This window comes from Echinops telfairi, unplaced genomic scaffold (assembly GCF_000313985.2).
Source record: "Echinops telfairi isolate 266 unplaced genomic scaffold, ASM31398v2 ScPeMD7_4;HRSCAF=17, whole genome shotgun sequence".
Lineage (NCBI taxonomy): Eukaryota > Metazoa > Chordata > Mammalia > Afrosoricida > Tenrecidae > Echinops > Echinops telfairi.
The window spans coordinates 17,309,179-17,329,421 of NW_022103900.1; the positions used below are offsets into that span (position 1 = coordinate 17,309,179).

At 41.0% G+C, this 20,243-nt stretch overlaps 1 protein-coding gene across 1 annotated transcript in view; it reads left to right on the top strand.

Moving 5' to 3' along the window:
* CCDC148 (coiled-coil domain containing 148) overlaps positions 1-20,243 on the top strand; it is a 314,586-nt gene that overhangs the window by 132,485 nt on the left and 161,858 nt on the right. Inside the window, exons 9-10 of the mRNA XM_045298561.1 lie at positions 830-968; positions 3,678-3,884. Coding sequence (XP_045154496.1) covers positions 830-968; positions 3,678-3,884 — 346 coding nt within the window. The remainder of the gene's footprint in view (positions 1-829; positions 969-3,677; positions 3,885-20,243) is intronic.

Below are 20,243 nucleotides of genomic sequence, written 5' to 3' on the forward strand. Positions count from 1 at the left end.
GGGGAAAAATGAGGACCTAATGCTGGGGGCTTGGGTGGAGAGGAAATGTTTTAAGAATGATGAGGGCAATGAATGTACAAATGTGCTTTACACAGTTGATGTGTGTATGGATTGTGATAGGAGTTGTATGATCCCCTAATAAAATGATTTTTTTAAAAAAGAACTTACTGCTTTATCGAGTCAAATTAAAAAAAAAAAAGGAAATGTTGGTACATACACACAAGGGAATACTCTGCATCACTACAAACCAATGAGGAAACCACTCATCATGTCTTGATGTGGATGGGCCTGAAGAACATGATGCTGAGTGAACTTAGTTAATCACAAAAAGACAGATATTGGATGAGACCACTGTTATAAGGCGAAAACCAAAAGCAAACAACAACAACAAGCCAGGTAAAAACTTGCATACCAATGGGAGCAGGCTTTGGAAGTTGTCAAGGGGAGAAGGGCAAGGGTGGGAAGATGAAGCAATGGACTGGAAGGTTGTCAGGTATTGGCTTTGGGGAGAGGAAGGAGATCCCGGAGAGGGGGAAGAGAAGTCAGGGCTGCATGGGATAGAGCACAATGGTGAGGGTTGATGGCAGGTCTGAGCAGTTCAGTGCAGAACTGATGGCCTGAAATGTCACCATGCCACACCCAGTAAAATAAAAAAATTCATTTTAAAGAACCCATTAGATGAGCATTTATAATCTTTTCTACACCAGCCATCAGAGTTGTGTAACAGAGTTGTTATTGCTTGCTAGCAGTTTAAATGGCTCAAGCAATTTAAATCCCTCAGGCTACCGAATGGCTTAATAATACATTATACCACGGTTGTTCCTTCCAGAAGCTTTCCCTTAAGTGAAGACGATCACTGGACTTACCAGGTTGTTCTGGATCAGTATCCTGGAGATCTCTTTGCCAGAAGGACTCTGTATCTGGATATGTTACAACGATATTTTCCTCATAAATCTAGGCATGATCTGGTGAGTGCTATACCCTGAAGTTTGGCAAGTTAAATTGCTTTAGCAATTTATTATCAGGCAACAAAACATATGTTTTAAAACGGTGCTCTAAAAGTTATATTTTCTTAGAGCTATAACAATGAAAAAGTTATAGGCTACAAGTCTGTGCAAGTCATTTCTCAAATTTGAACATACACTTCATGTTGAAGTGTGTGTGTGGGGGGGGGTAGGGGGGGCCCGGGCTGATTTTGGCAACTTTTACTCATTCTCTGCCTAGGAGGCAAAGATGTCTTTACCACAGCTCTGTCTGCTACTCTCTCATATACCCCCAGATACCCACACTCATTTGCCCACTTTATAGCAGATACCTGTTATATAATAAACAAATATAATAAAATTGTCACTCTAGATTAATTTATCAAATATGAAGTTTTCAAATATCAAATAAGAGCTTAAAAATTCCCTGTTGAGTTTACTGAAAACAAACAAAAACAGTTACCAGCTGTCATTTTTAACTTAATGTATTTTTCTTTTCTTTTTCTATTAAATACTTTTATTGCGGTTTCTTATATCTCCTTTCACAAGCCATACATTCATCCATTGTGTCAAGCACATTTGTACGTATGTTACCATCATCATTTCTTTTTAAAATTATTTTATTGGGGGCTTGTACAATTCTTATCACAATCCATACATACATCCCTTGTGTCAAGCACATATGTACACTTGTTGCCCTCATCATTCTCAAAACATTTGCCTTCTACTTTAGCCCTTAATATCCGTTACTCATTTCCCCCCTCCCTCCCCACTCCCCTCTCCCTCATGAACCCTTCATAATTCATAAATTATTATAGTTTTGTCATAAGTGCCATCATCGTTTTCAAAGCATTTTCTTTTTACTTGAGCCCTTGATATCAGCTCCTGATTTCTTCCCCTATATTTTTCGATTTTCTACTGTTAACATGATAACAATTTTTACATTTATGTTGTATTGATTACTCAGCAATTCAGCATTCCTTATACCTTCTTTCTAAATGCTTGCCAGGTATTTAGCATAATTTTGGATTTAGAGTCAAAGTTAAAGAGTTTACAGAACAAATTTTCGTAGCCAATATTTGTTTTAAATGAAGCCAAAATCCATGTGGATGTGAATATAATAAATCATAAGAGGGGAAAGATGAGGCTTTCTGCTCCTGTGAAGAGTTACAGTCATGGAAACGCACAGGGACAGGTCTACCCTGTCCTAAAGAGTCACTATGAGTCAGAATCAGCATCATGGCAGTGATTTTTTGTTTTGTTTTGTGTTGCTGAGGGGAACAAGTTCATGGAAAATTACATTTTCTTTTAATTCCATTTGCCATGAACTTGTGAAAGCCTTGGCTTAGACTGGGCTTTCCAGAGATGTGTATCCATAAGGCAATTTTTGTGGTTTATGCAGTTGTTGAAGTGGGCAAGTTGCAAGCCACACCGTTTCCAAGACTGTGTGTCAGATGTTAGACTGGAGGTTAGGCTGAGGGCTGATGAGCTGAAGATCAACTGGAAGCGACAGGTTGGTAACTGCAGGGGCAAATGAATCCTAGGTTGGCTGGTCAGATTGCAGGCCACTGACTCACAAGCTATCAGCAGACAATATGGCAGGCTGTTGGCTCACACCCAAAGAATAGTTGTCAATAAGTCAGATGTAGGATTGAATTCAGACCCACCAAAGAACAAGCAGTTTATATTGGAACTAGGTCCCACCACCTCTGAAGAGACTTCCTTTTCATTAATCTCATGAGTGTGATGATTTGAATAAAAGTGTTGCATCCCACCCTAATCTCACAACGGATTGGCTGCTCATGGCAGTACTCACTGAGGAGGGCATGGCACTGTGTTAGGTCAGGCTTTAGAGGAATACCAACTGACCACCGCCAAACCACTTGGCATACTGGCCCAGCCAAATTGACACAAAATCCAACTGGCACAAGCCCCTCATAATAAAGTAGTGTAGGTAGGAAAGACCTTCCTTGTCCTGTTTGCTAGCTTCTTGTTCCACAGCATTTAGTGGATACATGGTGCATCAGAGTCTGAAGCTGAGTCTATATTGGCAAAGTGAAGAGTTATTTAGATCAGTGACTGTCAACTTCCGGGGACACAGCTCTATCAGTGGTGGTGCATTTCTCAATCACCTTTGGAGATTTTTCAGACTTTTCAGGCTGTGCCTGTTCCTATTTTTCAGCCTACACTCCGATATGTCATCTGGTTGAAAAACCGCTACCAAAAGGAGCTATTGCTGCCAATGGGAGAGTGGCATGTCCCTCGGGATTATGGGGTGGAAGGGCTAGTGGTCATTGCTATGATCACCTCAAGGCTAAACACCCCAGCACTCAAAGTAAACGTTACAATACTAAAACCAATTTCAGGATGAGCTATCTTTCAAATTGCCTGTAGGGAAAATACTGCTTTCTGTTCATAGAACCATTTTCTGTTGTGATGTGAATGTTGACAAAGAGGCCTCTAAGGTGACTCTGCAGGGAGGAAACTGTCACCATTTAATCACTTGTCACCATTTAGACCTAGGCTCAGAACCCTGGAACTGGTTCCTGGCTCCTGGTTCCTGTATTGAGTATAAATATTTGTTTCTAATTTCTCCAAACCATTAGGATTTATTCTGTTCCGTTTAAAATAACAATTTCAGGATGACAGGCACACTTTCTAATGACAAATGTGTACTCTCTGTTATTTTTTCAGGTAGAACATGAAAAACATTGTGAGCACTATCGCTTTGTTAGCGAGCAGCGAAATATTTTGCTATCAAATTGGAATACGAACCGGAGAGATTTTATGCAGAAGGCAGTGATGGCGCTCGCCGAGGCCTGTGTAACTCACGAAGTGGAGAGCACTGTGGCTCAAGACAGGAAAAAGCAGCAGGAGCTGTGTGCTGATCTGAAAGCCAAGGTAAGGGCACCCCTCAAGGTGTTTCATTATTTCCCCAAGTGTTCATTTAAGAACCCACTTTTCCCTTTCTTCCACAGGTCCAATTTTAAGTTCAGTTGCTCTAAAACACTTACGCCAAATAAAAGAAAATGCTAGTTGGTGTCTTATGAAATTGCAATTAGTTTAGGTAAAAAATAGTCAACCATTAACAATGGCACATGGTTTGATCCATAGCAACTAAAATGGAATGCTTACATAGAAGATTTGGTTGAAATATTCAATGCCAATAATGGACGCTACACCCAGAAGTGAGGTGCCAGACCAAATCACAGGAGACTCGCTGGAAAGGAAATGCCCAGTGCTGGTGCACAGACTCTTGGGTCTCATACACAGATCAAGATATGAAACTTATGAAATGGGGAGAGGACTTGTGAAGATGTCTGTTTGGGAGAGATTGGTGAGCTGTGTCTGACTTGAAGATTAACTGCTGGAGCGGTGATGATAGTGCCCTGGTGTCTGAGCTGCCTCTGTGGTAGAAAGGGAAGCAAGAGTTGGTGTTAGTTGTTAGAAAGCACCTGTGTTTCTGGACCTGTCACTGCTGTGTGGCACCTGGGACACCTGATGTCATTGGCTACCCTAGGAGTCTTAGCAAGGGGTCAGCATACATACAGCAAAGTGCAAAAATTTTGATTTATCTTTAGTGATATAGCAAAAGGCTAATGGTCACACAAGAAACGTTGTTTCTTGACAGACGAAAATATCCTGGCGACATTACATGATAGCAATGACCGGTAATAGCTTATAGAAACAAGTGTCTGTTCCCAAACACTCGAGGGAAAATGCCCCTTCTGCAGTTTGTAAAAACAAAACGTTGTTTCTTTTAAAATGACATATATTGTGGTAGAAATATACAGAATAAACATACACTATCGCAACAATTTCTACATGCACAATTAGATTACACTGATTGCATGCTTCAAGCTGCACGGCCATTCTCACTGTCCTTTTCCAAATCATTCCACTATGAAGCAAGACCTCTTTCTTGCCCCTTCCCTCCCACTTACGGTGACAAGTGGTGATCTTGAGTTTCTATGTATTTGCTTATTTTCCTAAAAGCAAGAACACAACATTTGCCCTTTTGTAATTAACTTAGTTCACTTAGCTTGATGCTTTCAGGTTTCACTCGTGTTGTGGCCTGCCTTGGGGATTCGTTGCTATTTGTGGTTGTGTAGAGCTCTATTGTAGCTCTTTGGTTACGTGATGGGCTGCTCACTGCAAAGTCAACAGTTCCAAACTACCAGCCACTCTGCAGAAGAGTGGGGCAGTAGAAAGTAGGGCTTTCTACTCCCGTAAAGATTTACAGTCTCGGAAACGCACAGGGGCAGCTCCTCCCTGTCCTGTGGGGTCGCTATGAATTGGCAACAACTCGCTGGCAGGGAGAGTATTCCCTTGTGGGACAGAGATGAGATTTTCTGCTCCCTTAAAGATTTACCATCTGTGAAACCCACACGAGCAGTTCTACTCTGTCTGTAGGATTACTGTGAGTCAGGATTAACTCATGACAGTGGGGTTGTGTGTGTGTGTCCTCTGTCTATGTTCTTGCCGTCACTTCTAAGTATTACCTGAGCTTGTGATGGTTGAGATATATGGTGGTTCTCCTGTCACCTTTTTCAGGAACCGTCCTCCACAATGGTGGCTCTCATTTCTCTTCAATCTTGCCTGCACTTGTTTTTTTTTCCATTAAACAAACATTACGGCCATCCTAATGGGTGCACAGGTGTATCTCATTGCCGTTTGGTACTTGTCTTTGTCTCAGGTAAGCTTGCGGTCACATTCCATTTCTCTTTGGAGGCAACAGAATTTCCTTAAGCTTCAGCCTAGTTTGTTGCCCTGTGATCTGTGCTCTCTGGTGTGTTCAAGAAAGTTATGATTTGGTAGGATATTCGACTTTTTCTTGTGCTTCTAGTGGGAGTAATATGCATTCCAGTGTTCTGCATCTCAAATGGAAGCTGGGAGTTCCCAAATGAAACCCTGTTTATCAATCTTGTATGTTCCCTATTCGCGACATTTTTTGTTAGTGATATGGGGTCATTTTCAAAGGATATATTTTGGGACTTAAAACGATCACGGGACTATCAACATAGGAATGAGCTATGGATTCTGCTGAGTTCTCATCTAATGACAGGCGAAACATCTGAGTGGGAGATAAAAATAACTTTGGGGGGAAAGCTTCAATCAAAGAGCTTTGATTCTTCCCCCTACACCTTGCTGTTCAGTGTATTCATCATACTCCACCGGGTGGCCAGCCTCTATATCTCATGCATTGGAATACCCATATTATTGATCTGAGTCTTCTGATATATCATCCTCAATGACAAATCTAAGTTGTGGTGTGTGGAGACTGCAGGAGAGTCTCCCACTGAGATGAGGGCTTGGTTCCAGTACACAATACAGTGTAGAGTTTCACTAGAAAGACATGGCCACCAGACAGAGACTAAATGTCTCAGATAAAACTTCCAAAGGGCAAATGCAGGCAGAGAGGGGATAAATTATAACATAAAGTGGATGGTGATAAAGTGGGTTCTACTGTGCATCGTGACATTGTTATCATTAGAGTTCTTCTTCCTGATCAAGGGCTGAGGACTAATAAATATAACTGAAACGTAAATATGTCATCAAAGAAAAGGAGTAACAGCTATCAATTCTATAAACTGTAAACAAAACAAAACATTGCTATCAAGGCTAGTCCAACTGATAGCAAACCTGTAGGACCAAGCAGCCTTGCCCCAAGGGGTTTGGAAGGCTTTCATCTTCACAGGAGCAGACTGCCATTTCTTCCTGTCCGAGAGCAGCTGGTGGACATGAACTGCTGACCTGTGAGTGAGCAGCATGCCAGTGTTTCTTATAAATTTTCCAGCGACTTCAAATGGAAAATTACACTCATAATTTTTTTTACATAGAAGGGAATTTGGAGATTTATCCCTATCCTTCATTTTACCAGTCTGAAAACTGAAGTCTTGAAAGATGAAGTGACTTGCCTAAGGTTCATGCCAGCTCATTCAACTTGAAATTCAATATTCTCCCAGCCCTACGCAGCTTCGCTTACAGAGTCCTGCGAAATAATAGAAGATATTTATTATACTGTGAGCCCCAATGTGCTATAAAGCAGGCTTGCAGAATGTTAAAAATATTACTTCATTGTGTCATAAATTTGACCTTTCTAAAACTAATATGTTAGCTATAATAAACATTAATTAAACATTTAACCATAATTTTGTTCTTAGCCTTAGAATTTTAAAAAGCTTTTGGGGTGATGATTTAGATGGTTCGAGTCTTTTAAGGAAAGTGTTATAGGAACTGTGAAATAATGTGCTCTCCTTCCGTTTGTTTCATTTTGGCTTTCTATCAGTAATGGCTGCTGTCGCAAGTAGAATCATTCAGGCAGGGGCAGAATGGCGAGAACGAAGGCGGAAGGTAGTGTTTCCACTCTTTGGCTCGCATCGTCTCTGCTCTGTGGTCACCAGACTCCCAGCACCACCACCTCCATCTAGTTTAAACTCGCCTGTCCTTCTGTTATCTAAATCTAGATCATCTGTCTATCTGTTATCTAAACCATTATGCATAGCCCCACTGGGGCAGTTCTACCGGCTCTACAGGGTCACACTGAGTTGGGATCAACTTGATGGCTGGGAGTTTGGTTTTTGGTGCTGGATGGACAAGGGCTGTTGGGTTAAACTTAACTCTAGCTTCACTCTCAGGGCCACATGTCAGGCCTCAGGCCTTTCCTTAGCTATGCCCCTCTTTTATATCCATTCTAGAAGGTCATCATGCCTCTCAAGCCCTTACCAAACACCTTAAACTTGTACCCCCACTGCGGTAATTATATAATCTGTTGTCATTTTGAGAGGATTAAGAGTGAAGGGGTGATTAGCCTGTCAATCAGGTCGCAGCTTGATGACCTCATTTGGAGGTGCTAAGGAGATAAATAGCTCACTGGAGGCAGGAGACAGGCTCACACCATTGGAGACATTGTAGCTGACAAGACGCATGGAGCTACGCTAGTGCCCTGAGCTGGAGGAACCACATGGAGCCCCCTGCCAGCACTGAGATGCCTCCACTTCCACTGGATCCACAAGACTTCCCACCCACCGTCCTGTGATCTTCCTGCATTCGGTGTCATTGCATGTGTTTAATGAGTCTGAAGAGGACTTTATAGATTAGTATTGGACATATGGGCTAATATCAGACTTATGGACTTGATCTGGACTAGGCTGGGATGCTTTCTTAATGTATAATTACTCTTTACATAAAGCTCGTTCTTATACACATATTTGAGTGCCTCTGGATTTGTTGCTCTAGTCAACCCAGACTAACACATCCGCATCCCAGGACACCAGATGTCACCTACTTTATCAAGAAAGTGAAGTCATTGAGGAGTGAAACTCCCTAATTCCTACCTGATCCATCTCGTATCCTTTTACATTTTGTTGGTTTCCTACTTCCTCCAGATGCAGGATGTGGTGCCTTTTAAGTCCTGACTTTCCTTGTACTTTGGGACCCTGACCCATCTAGCCTCTTTTCTATCAATTATTCCCATTTCTCATTTTCATCTCTCTTAGATGAAAGAGCGTGTTTTTCTTAACCTATTATGAAACATGCAATGTCTTTCCTACCCAGATGAAATCGTCTCAAGACTCTGAATTACTCTCTATCTACTGGGGGTTGGGTGGTGATGGGGTGGGGAGGTGGGGGCTTCCCTATCTCTCCCTTTTCATTTGAAATAAAAACTTTTGAAAGAATAATTTATATTACTACCCCAGAACTTCAAATTCCCCATTCTTTTTTTTCTTTTCAATCATCTTATTGGGGGTGCATACAACTCTTACCACAATCCATACATCTATCCATTGTGTCAAGCACATTGGTATATTTGTTGCCATCGTTATTCTCAAAACATTTGCCTTCTACTTGGGCCCTTGGTATCAACTCCTCATTTTTTCCCCTCCCTCCCCACCCCGCCCCCACGAACCCTTGATAATTTACAAATTACTATTATTTTGTCATGTCTTACACTGTCCAACGTCTCCCTTCACCCACTTTTCTGTGGTCCATCCCCCAGGGAGGAGGTTATATGTAGATTCCTGTAATCGGTTCCCCCTTTCTGCCCCACCTTCCCTCCACTCTCCTGGTATCACCACTCTCACCATTGGCCCTGAAGGGATCATCTGTCCTGGATTCCCTGAGTTTCCAGTTCCTATCTGTACCAGAGTACATCTTCTAGTTTAGCCAGACTTGTAAGTTAGAATTGGGAACATGATAGTGGGGGGAGGAACTAGAGGAAAGTTGTATGTTTCATCGTTGCTAAACTACACCTGACTGACTCTTCTCCTCCCCGTGACCCTTCTGTAAGGGGATGTCCAGTTGCCTACAGATGAGCTTTGGGTCCCCACTCTGCACTCTCCCTCATTCACAATGATATGATTTTTTGTTCTTTGATGCCTGATAACTCATCCCATCCACACCTCAAACTCCCCATTCCAACAAAATCTTCCCAACTCAACAAAGGATGCCCACATTACCCAATCCAGTGGCTGCCCTTACGTTCTAACCTGCTGGACACTCAGCTCCATGTCTCGCTTTTGACAGTTCACTCATTGGCATGCTTCACTCCTTCAGCTTCTGTAACATTATTTACTTTGCAGTATTTTATCGGGGTTCTTCTTAGTCTGCTTGTACATGAGACTTTAAAAAGCTCATGGAAAAATACAATGAAAAGAGAATGGAAGCATATTACCTTGTATGTTCCTCATTGTTTGCCCACTCTTGAAAGCCTGGTATTATCCAGGTTTCTATCTTTACTCTCTATTGTGCTTCTCTCTACTTTATTGACCCTCAACCATCTATCTGCATGTTTTTACCTACCCTTAGACAATAATGATCTTCAAATCTCACCCACCCCACTCCATATCCCTGAACAGTTCTCTCTCGAATGTCATCGGTCCAGCTACATGGCAGTCATGTCCCTGTTAGGATCCACAGTTGGCTCCAACTCACTGTCCAAAAGGGAGAGCTTTATTGTCTTCTGGTAAACTTGCATCTCTTCCTGGAACTGTACCTTAGTTTCCTCTACTCCTTTCATAGCCATTTACCTTCTTAGGAAAATTCTCTTTCTCACTGTCTACCCTTCCTTTCTGGTACTGGCTCCTGCTTACTTTGCCTGACTTTCTACATTATCCTTGGATGGCTATGCTTCACATCCTGTCTTTGGAACCCTGTCTTCTAAATTGTAGGCAGAATGCTCTCCTAAAATACAGTTTGGGTTATGCCATCCCTTGATGATAGCCCTTCAAGGACCCTTCATTGCTTATAACAATGGCCAAACTGCTTAGAAGGGCTTTCTCGGTCTTCCGTGACACGGATCCCTGCTCTATCTTCAGCTTCCACTTTACCCCCAGTGTCCTGGAGAAGTGCCAGTTTCCTTGTAATCTGCTCTCCCACAGCCCTGCCTCTGCAGAGCACATCATGGTGTTTCCCGCTACTCGTACCTGTGCCTGGAATGCCCCTGCTACCTTCCTGTACCTAGCGCAATCTTACTCATCTTTAAGATTCTTCACAAATATCAGCCACATGAAGACGTCCTTGAGTTTCCAGCTAGATTCAATATGCTCTCCATTCTCCCTCACCCTTTGTACATAACTCTGACTTGTCAGTGATTGTGGTGCGCTGAAAAAAAAACCTGTGTCCCCAACATGACTGCATCATATTCATCTCAGCATGCTCCAGCCTCAACTACAATGGAATGTTTTCAAGTGCTGGGAACGTGAAAACTGTTCAGTAAGTAACTTTTATTGAGGTGAAGAGTATGCGTTTTATGCTTTCCCCCTTTTCAATGCCTCTTGGTAGAGTCCTGTTTTCAGTCCTTTCCTTCCTCGGCTTTTATGAGGAAACTTGCTGTATCAACCTGCACACGGGCTTAGAAAGTCGTTAACAAGTGAGGTAGAAGTCTTAATTGTCAACACTGCAAGTGTGAACATGCTGAGAAGTCAAATGTGGTTTAGAAAAGAAAGCCTTGCTACCTGGAAAACGGAGGTACATTTCAGGTGAGAAGCAAGTTATCAGACACTCCGTTTTTGTCTGCACCTCATTTTGCTTTAGGTTTTCTCCGAGTGAAGATATGAGCGAATCAGGAAGCCACGCTTTTTAGAGAAAGTAGGTGAGGATGGAGTAGGTGGTGTTCTTTTGAGTAGATATCATCTGAACACCCTGGCTGTATTATCATAGTTCTTTCTGCACAGCACCGACTATGCCTGCAGGGCCCTTCTCTCTATATTTGGCTTCCTTTGCTTGAGGAGAAGAGACTTGTGATGTAAGTTTTACACAGCAGAGGGTGAAGAGCAATTTAAACCAAAATATTGGGTTTTATGGGTTCTGGTTGGATAGGTGTGAGTCAGGATTGACTGACCAGCAACATATTTTGTTTTATTTTATTTTTAGTCCCCACCATGGTAAGCACCTGGTAGCATACTCACAATGTAACCAACTAGAAAAACTAGACAAAATACATTTTAAAACTCTTCACAGATGTTGGACAAAAAATGCAGGAATGAGATTGTTGAAATATGGAAAGCTGGAATGCTTTTAAAGTGAGCCCTATATCCTTTCTGAGGTGAGGCAGGGAGAGAGATAACCCAACCTGAGAAAGAGTCTTTCTGACACAGAGATTAGAATTTGAGGTGGCAAAGAAAGCTGATATTTGGGGAAACAAGATATAAAAAACTCACTGCCATTGAGTTGATGCTGACTCTCAGGCACCTTATGGGACAAGGGATCTTCTTAACTTGCCATCTTTGCAGAAGCAGGCTGCCACATCTTTCTCCTTTGGAGCAGCTGGTGGGATCAGACCCTGCCATTTTGATTGGCAGCTGAATGCTTTAACCACGGTTCCACCAGGGATCATATTTGGGGGATCAAACCAAACCCCTTACCATCAAGTCCATGCCAACTCATAGTGATCCTTTGGGACAAAGTCTAACTGCTCCATGGCGTTTCAGAGATTGCAAAACTTTATGGGGAGCAGTAAGGCTGGTCTTTCTCTTGAAGATGGCTGGTGGGTTTAAACCCTGTGTTAAGCAGCCCAATAACTTATCATTCAGTAATAGTAGATAATTATCCCACGCACATATATGAAAATACCTCATGTGTCTTTTCCAAAACCTAAGCTGTGAATACATGTGATAAGATACCAAAATGCTCACATAGAATAACAAGTGCCAGGCTGGGAACTGCATAGGGATTTCAGGTTCACATCATGCTCAGGAGGTTTAGGAGTTCTAGCCCAAACAGGATGAAACAGCTTGGTGAACACTCTATGAATGCAGCTGAAACTCCAGACAGGCTTAACTTTAGGGTTAAACAAACTCACTGCCATCTAGTCACTGTGACTCATAATGACCCTTTGCTGGTTTCCAAGACTGAAACTCTATGGCAGTAGAAAGCCCAGTCTTTCTCTTGCAGAGGTGTTGGTGGTTTTGAACTGCCAACTATGCGAATTGCAGCCCTACTCTTAACCACAACAACACCAGGCTTCCTTGGACCTCAGAGTTAGGGCTACATTTTAGGATTATGACCTAAACGAAACTAAATCTACCCTAACATAGACAAACTAAAATAATAGCACTACTTCAGAGATTTGCTTGCAAGACTAAGATGCTATGCTTTTTAAGGAAAAATGACCAGACACATAGGGGAGAGTGACTGATAATCAATGACTAAGACAGATTCAGAAATGAAGCAGACACTGTAGCTGGAAAGAAGGATTTCCAATCATTATGATTAATAAATTAAAGCAAAGGGAAGAAAGATTGGAAAAAGGAATGGAAATATAGAACATTTCAGTACAGAAGCTATAAAAATGAATGAAAGGGACTGTCTAGAAATGCAAAATATAATAACCTGAAACCATCAATTGGATGGGTTTTAACAGCACACTGGACTTAGTGGAATATAGGATTAGAGGATTGGAAGGTAGGTCAAGAGAAACTTTTACAATCTATCAGGGGACATTGCGACTATAGGACCCTTGAAAGTTTAGATAAGAAGCTTAGGGAGCAGTGAGCTTATGGTAATGCAGGGGAGGAACAACTCTGAAAAGGGGGTTGAGAATAGCTGCAGAGACCCAAGAATACCATCAGGTTCATTGAAGTGTACATGAGGAATTGCTTGAATTGGTGTATGCTTTGCTCTGGGTATTCTCAACAGCAAAAACAAAATAAAAACATCTCAAACAAATTAAAATTAGAGCACATAGTTAAAAGTAAAACTAAAAGCAGAACAGAGCAGAGAGCATAAGAGAGATATGGAACACGCCTAAAGTTTTAATATATATACATATATAATTAATTCCCCCAAAGGAGAGGAAATTAGAAGCAATATATGTTTTAAAATGTCCAACAACTTACCAAATTGAATGAAAGATGTCACCCTATATTTTCAAGAAACTCAGAAAACGCAAATACAGAGAATTCAAGAACACAAAGAAAACAATCCCGAGGCACAGAATCATCAAGAGCTGACATCAAAGCTTGGGGATGGAAAGCTACGTGAGGAGACAGGCATAACATGGACACTCATGTTACGGGCGTGGTCGAGAATGAAGGCCGCGTGTTCTGCAGGCAGTGGTGATGGCTGCAGCTCCCCGATCATGTAATGTGGCTTTACACAGGCTGGCGCTGTGTAATGGGATTTTGGCTTTTATTCCTGGAAACTCTGTCTAGATCTTCCTTCTCAAAATCTCAAGGAATTTATTAGCTTTCTAAAATCGTGTGGTTACTACTTTCCCACTCTACGAAACTAAAGGAGGCTCTGTTGTGCACAAACAAGAATGCCAGCACAGATGGCGTCTGAGTCCTGTGATACCACTCTAACTGCCCTGCTCGTTGACTGCAGAATAGAGAAGAAGAGGAGTCAGAATCAGTCATGAATAATTCATCCCTTTGGTTCAAACTGGTGATGTAGTAGTTAAGTGGTGGGTTGCTATCCCCCTGGTTGACAGTTCGAAACCAACAGCACCTGAGGGGGAAAGACTGGGCTTTCTACTCCAGCAAACAGTTACAGTCTTGGAAACCATAGGGGTCGCTATGAGTCAGCATTGACTCAATGGCAGTGAGAATCAAATTAAACAATTGGTCCAAATTGAAATTGGTCCCCATAGGCACGCAGGACCTCCCCTCTTTCAGATCACACAAAGGCTCCCCAAAGGCATGACAAGAGGTATCACAAAAGCTTGCCCATCAGCTTCGTGGCTTGAGTGACTGCCCTCAGGGCAAAGGATGCATTCACTGTAACAATCTATCACTATGCATGGATGCCATTTTGCTTTTATTTATATTGCTGATATAATCTCAGTGGTGCTTCTTTGCTAAAGAGAGATATAGCAGGTTGTGTCTTGGGCATTAGCAAAACCTACATCATATACTTCCTTGACCAGAGAAGTAAAATGAAATGAAACAAAACGAAAGGCAAAAAAGTGAAGTGAAGCAAAACTAAGCTACAGTTGCAGAAACTGGTTGTCTAATTTCCACGGGGAACCAGCATTGGTGGAGCAGTGTCTATCAATTTAAGATATTTGCTCGTGAGCATTTTGGTGGGACCTATGTATACTCACCATCTGTGTGACCAGTGTTATAAATGGATCCCTTCATTACCTGCTTCCCTATAGTCTCTGCCGCCAAGGGCATTCACGGAGAAGTTCCCTGTGGTTGATGGAGACAATGTCGGCAGACACAAGAGAGCTCTGAGGAATCGAGTATCGATGCCACAGTGAGTTTTGGTCACAGTGGCAGATGGTGTATCCTTGATACAGCTATATTATGCTTTCTGCAGCTCTTGGCAGGTAGTTAATTGAAATTCCATTGGGTTTGGGGACTTGATGAATCTACATATTAGTTCCAAATAAAATATTCAAAGTAGCAACCACTCTTAAGATAGCTCTTAAAGATGGGTTTTCAAAAAGCATCTTTGTCTGCACTAGGGTCTATTTTAGAAAGTCTAAAAGAAGCTGGACTTTAGAAATGTTCTTTCTAATGAAAGCCTTTTAGTAAACAAGTCATAACAACATTTTACAAAATGTTTTGCAAATGAGGATACTTGGTCTGGCATATAGATATTTGCAATTTACTGTGATTTTGTACAATAAAACATTAGACAGCCCTAGTCTCGTGTCCTCAGTAATTTAAGAGGGGAAGCCATAAGTTGAATTTGGAAAGCCAATATACTTAATAGATGTTACAAATAAATACATGACTATTAAAATGCCTTTTAAATGTGTGTCTGGTAAAAGAGAATGAAGAATTCAGAAATAGTTCCCAATAAAGATATGATTTGGAAGAAGAAATCATAATCTTGCAATTTAGTCAAGGATATCCAGATATAAAAAGTAAAGGAACCTTGAGGCACAGTAGGCTACAAATGGAGCTGCTAACCACAGAGTCAGAAGCTCAAATCCACCGGTGGCACTTTGAGAGAAAATGGTAATGTCTACTCTTGTAAAGATTAAAAGTCTCCAAAACCCAGAGAGTCCATTCTATGTCCTATGGGTCAGAAATGACTAGATGGCAGGGAGTTTGGTTTGGGGTTTGATATATATTTTGCACCTTGTGCAAACATCAATTCAAAATGGACCATAGACCTAAATATAAACCTGAAAACTTAAAAATATAGAAGTGAACATTGGAGAAAATCCTAGTGAGGTTGGGTTCAGCAATAATTTCTCAAATACATCACTAAAATAAAAAAAACCATGAATTTATCAAAATTTTTAAAATTCCCATTGAGGGGAGAAAGGGGCAACTGATCACAGTGATCTACACACAACCCCCTCCCTGGGGGATGGACAACAGAAAAGTGGGCGAAGGGAGATATCGGTTAGTGTAAGACATGAAAAAATACTAATAATTTATAAATCATCAAGGTTTCATGAGGGAGGGTGAAAATGAGGAGCTGATACCAAGGCCTCAAGTAGAAAGAGAGTGTTTTGAGAACGATGATGGCAACAGATGTACAAATGTGCTTGACACAATGTTTGTATGTATTGTGATAAGAGCTGTATGAGCCCCCAATAAATGATTAAAAAACAAAAAAAAAAATTTCCATTGAAAAACACTGTTGTGATAATAAAAATACAGGCCACCAACTGGAAGAGAATATTTGTAAATTCCATATCTGATAAGGGACTCATAGCCAGAATTTATCATAAAATTCTCAATAATGAGAAATGAAACTATTTAAAGGTTTTCAAAAAGGGCAAAATATTTCCACTTTATGCCAAATAAGGTATACAGATGGCAAATAAGCTGTGTGGCTTGATTCCATTTATATGACCTTCGTGGTTATGCAGGAGGAAGTAATGTGGGAGGGACTTTTCCAGCCAGCACAAAGGAGGGAAGGAGAAAAAGCATACTACCCACCTTCAACTTTATCTGCCAGAAATGACATCTTCTGGCATGTACTTCCCATGAGCCACAACTTCAGTGCACACAGAGGGAAATGTTGTAGAGTGATAGCCTATTTTGCAGTATTGAAATGGACAAAATACTGCAGAATGCAGGAAGCAGCCAAAGAAGGTGGAAGGAATATACAGAGTGACTGTATCAAAAAGAATTGACCAACATTCCACTCTTTTGAGAGGTAGCATTTGGTCAAGAACCAATGGTATTGAAAGAAGAAATTCAAGTTGCCTGATGGCATTAATGAAAACTAAGGCTGCAAGATATAATGGGACACCAATTGAAATGTTTCAAAAAGCTGCTGAAGAACTGTAAGCTCCCGCTTGTCAATGCAAAGAAATTTGGAAGAGTTGGTAATTGTGTAGCTCTCTAACACTTTTTATATTCAATAATAAACGACGTTGAAAAGGAAAAGCATCATGTAGGAAAACGATGGCTAACCCCACAGAAACAAAAAGGCAGCAGCAGTTCCATGCTGAAGAAACATTTAAACTTAGAGAAGCAACATGTTATGGGGGGAAAAAAAGGAATTTGGCTTTGGATTGAGACAAATCTGAATGTAAATCTCACCTTTGTCCTGTTCTAGCAGATGATACAACCTTGCTTGCTGACAGTGAGGAAAAAACTGAAGCACTTGCTGATGAAAATAAAAGACTGCCACTTTCAATGTATATTGCAACTCAATATAGAGAAAACAAAAATCTTCGTAATGGTACCAATAGACAGCATCATGACAATGAATATGGAAGACCAGAGAAGAAATGATGCGTTGAATTATCGCGTTGAGTAATATTGAAGGTACCATAGACTGACAGAAGAACAAACATACTTGTCTTGGAAAAAGTACCGCCGTTGTGCTCCCTGAAGTCAAGGATAGGGAGACTTTGTCTCAATGTTTCAGACATGCTATCATCAGGGGAGACTACTTCCTGGAGGAAGACATCGTGCGTGGAAAAGTAGCTCAGCTAAAAGGAAGACAACTTTCGATAAGGTGCATTGATACAGTGACTGCAACAATGGGTTCAAACAGAACAATACTATCGAGGATGGTGCACGTGCGGTGGTGTTTTGTTTTGTTGTATATAGGATCACTGTGAATAGTGACTATGAATCCATTTTTTATCCACCTTTGGATCACTGGATTATTCTGGGTACTTTAGAGAAGCAAATCCACAGAAATTCATGTATAAGGGAGAGTTTTATATAAAGGTTAAGTGCACATCAAGAAAACATCCCAACCCAGCGCTGCCCAAGCCCACAAGTCCAACCCATATGTCCAACACCAATCCACACAGTCCTCCTCCATCTCACAAAACAGACGCAATGACGCTGACCGCAGGAGGAAAGCCGAATCAGTGAATGTGTAAGCATCTCAGCACTGGCAGGGGTCTACACACGGCTGCTCCAGCACCCAGGGCTGCATTGGGATAGGTCCCTCCCGGATGCCTTGCAGAAAGTGAGCCTTGCCAGCTGAAGCAGGGAACTGGCTAAGGCAGCTGCACCCTGGTGCAACCATCAGAAAGCAAGAGATCCGAGAACTAGAAAGGCAAGGCTCATGGAGTCATTTATCCCTCTGACCTTCAATTAACCCCACATGTGTTTATCGGCCAGGTTGGCACAATAAACTAACTACCTCAATCACCAATGCCTAATGCGAGTAGGAATCTCTAACAGGGACTCAAGCACCAGCATTAATTCAATATTCTCTTGAATAAGTTGTATATGTATCAGATTGACTTCCATAAAAAAAAAATGCTATCATAGGACTCTTGTATGTTTATCTGCCTTCTCTGATAATCTGTATGTGTTTCAAATCTGGCTTTGATGTTCTTCATGATTTAAAAAATTGAATTGTAAAATTTACTCATGATATTAAATCATCTTAGTCTGTTTGAGACAATCCCCATCGTTTTCATAACACTGAAGCTTATTCTGGTTTCTATTTATACTTTTCTCTAACTGAAACCTCAGAGGGCAGATTTGTCCGCTTTTTGTAGTTTGCCCTCTACCTCAGCATTGTATGATTGGGACATGTTTAGGCGGTGAGTGAGAGGATAATTGGATAGAAAGACTCAAGTTCCAATTCCTTGCTGTTAGCTCCAGATGGCATAAGAAATCTTTTATCAAAATAATTCTTAGTTCAAGGTTGACTGTTTGCAAATGGGCAGATAACACTTCTTTCTAATGTATTGTGTATTTTCATAGGACTCTCGGAGTCCTATGAAAAATGGAATGTATTTTATAATTTCCTAAAAACATAATTTTAGGAGATCTTTTTTGATATCTATGATTTCCAAGTATATTTCTACATAGCAGAGCAGTCAATAGTCTGAACACTATGACCCTTGGCTCTTATTACTAGGCCAATTCTAACCCAATGATTTCCTTCCCATTAGAGTATTTTCAATGCAGACTGCTTAAGAAAGTCCCCATTTTGTAAATGTCAAAAAATAATGTACATCAAGCTTCTATATTGTCTCATTATAGCAAATGTTTCATTTGGGTATGGTGACTTGCTGGAAAGGTGACTTGCTGTAGGAGAGAAAAGCAGACTAGAGAAGGGATATGACTCAACAGAAACAGGAGAAAATGATCTGTTGGTGCCTCAGGCATTTCTAATACAGACAGTCCCTGGGGCATGAGCAAGATTCATTCCTGACTGTCGGTTTAGGAGTTTGCAGGGAAGTCAGAACACGTGCCCACACTCCTTTATCAGTCTTACTCTAGTACAATTAGATATTTGAAGACTTTTCATTGATTTAAAATATGTAGCTGCAGCAATTGAAGGTTATTGTGATGAAGAATTTGTTGGGAGATTGGTTCATTTTAAAGTGAGTATAAATGTATATAATATTAAAAACCAAAGATGTCACTTTGAGGACTAAATTGCATCTGACCCAAGGCCATGGTATTTTCAATGGCCTCATGCATATGAAAGCTGGATAATGAATAAAGAAGAGCAGAGAAGAATTGATGCATTTGAATTATGGTGTTGGTAAAGAATATTGACATTACTGTGGATTGTAGGAGAGCAAATAGTTTTGTCTTGGAAGTACTACATCCAGAATGCTCTTAGAAGTTAGGATGGTGGAACTTTGTCTCGTGTACTTTGGACGTGTTACCAGGAGAGAGTTGTCTTTGCTGTCTTGTTCTCTTGTATACAGGGTAGTTATGGGTCACCTGACAAAAGACAAGGGGCCCGCGAGAGTTGTCCATAAATCAGACTTTCATAACCTGGGGACTGCCTCTACAGAGAGTCAAATTTCTGAATGTGAAAAGACTATGAGAGACACATTAAAATGAATTTTTTCTGGGCTCTGTGCCTAGTTCTTTACCTTCACAAAAGATACAATTTGTAGAAAGGCTATATTGAATGCCTGGGTATTTGAAATGACACAAATGCCTTATTCCTAATATGCTTAGAGATTATTATAAAATTGCTAGTTTTTTAATATTTAGTATAAATGATTCATTTACTATTTCAACAAACATTTATTGTGACCCTACCATGTGCTAAGCTTGGTAGTAGACACTACCAAGCTGTACACTAGGTGTACAGAAATGAGAATGATGAGTTATATGTTAAGTATTAAGGTAGCAGATGGACATTGGGCCTCAACTCAAGTACCCCCTCAAAACAAGAACACTTTGTTCTAATAATCTGGCATTCTGTGATGCTCACCTTCCTGACACAATCGCTGAAGACAAAAATGGGTTCATAAGCAAATGTGGTAAAGAAAGCTGATGGTGCCCAGCTATCAAAAGATATAGAGTCTGGGGTCTTAAAGGCTTGAAGAGAAACAAGCAGCCATATAGCTCAGAAGCAACAAAGCCCACATGGAAGAAGCACACCAGCCTGTGTGATCATGAGGTGCCA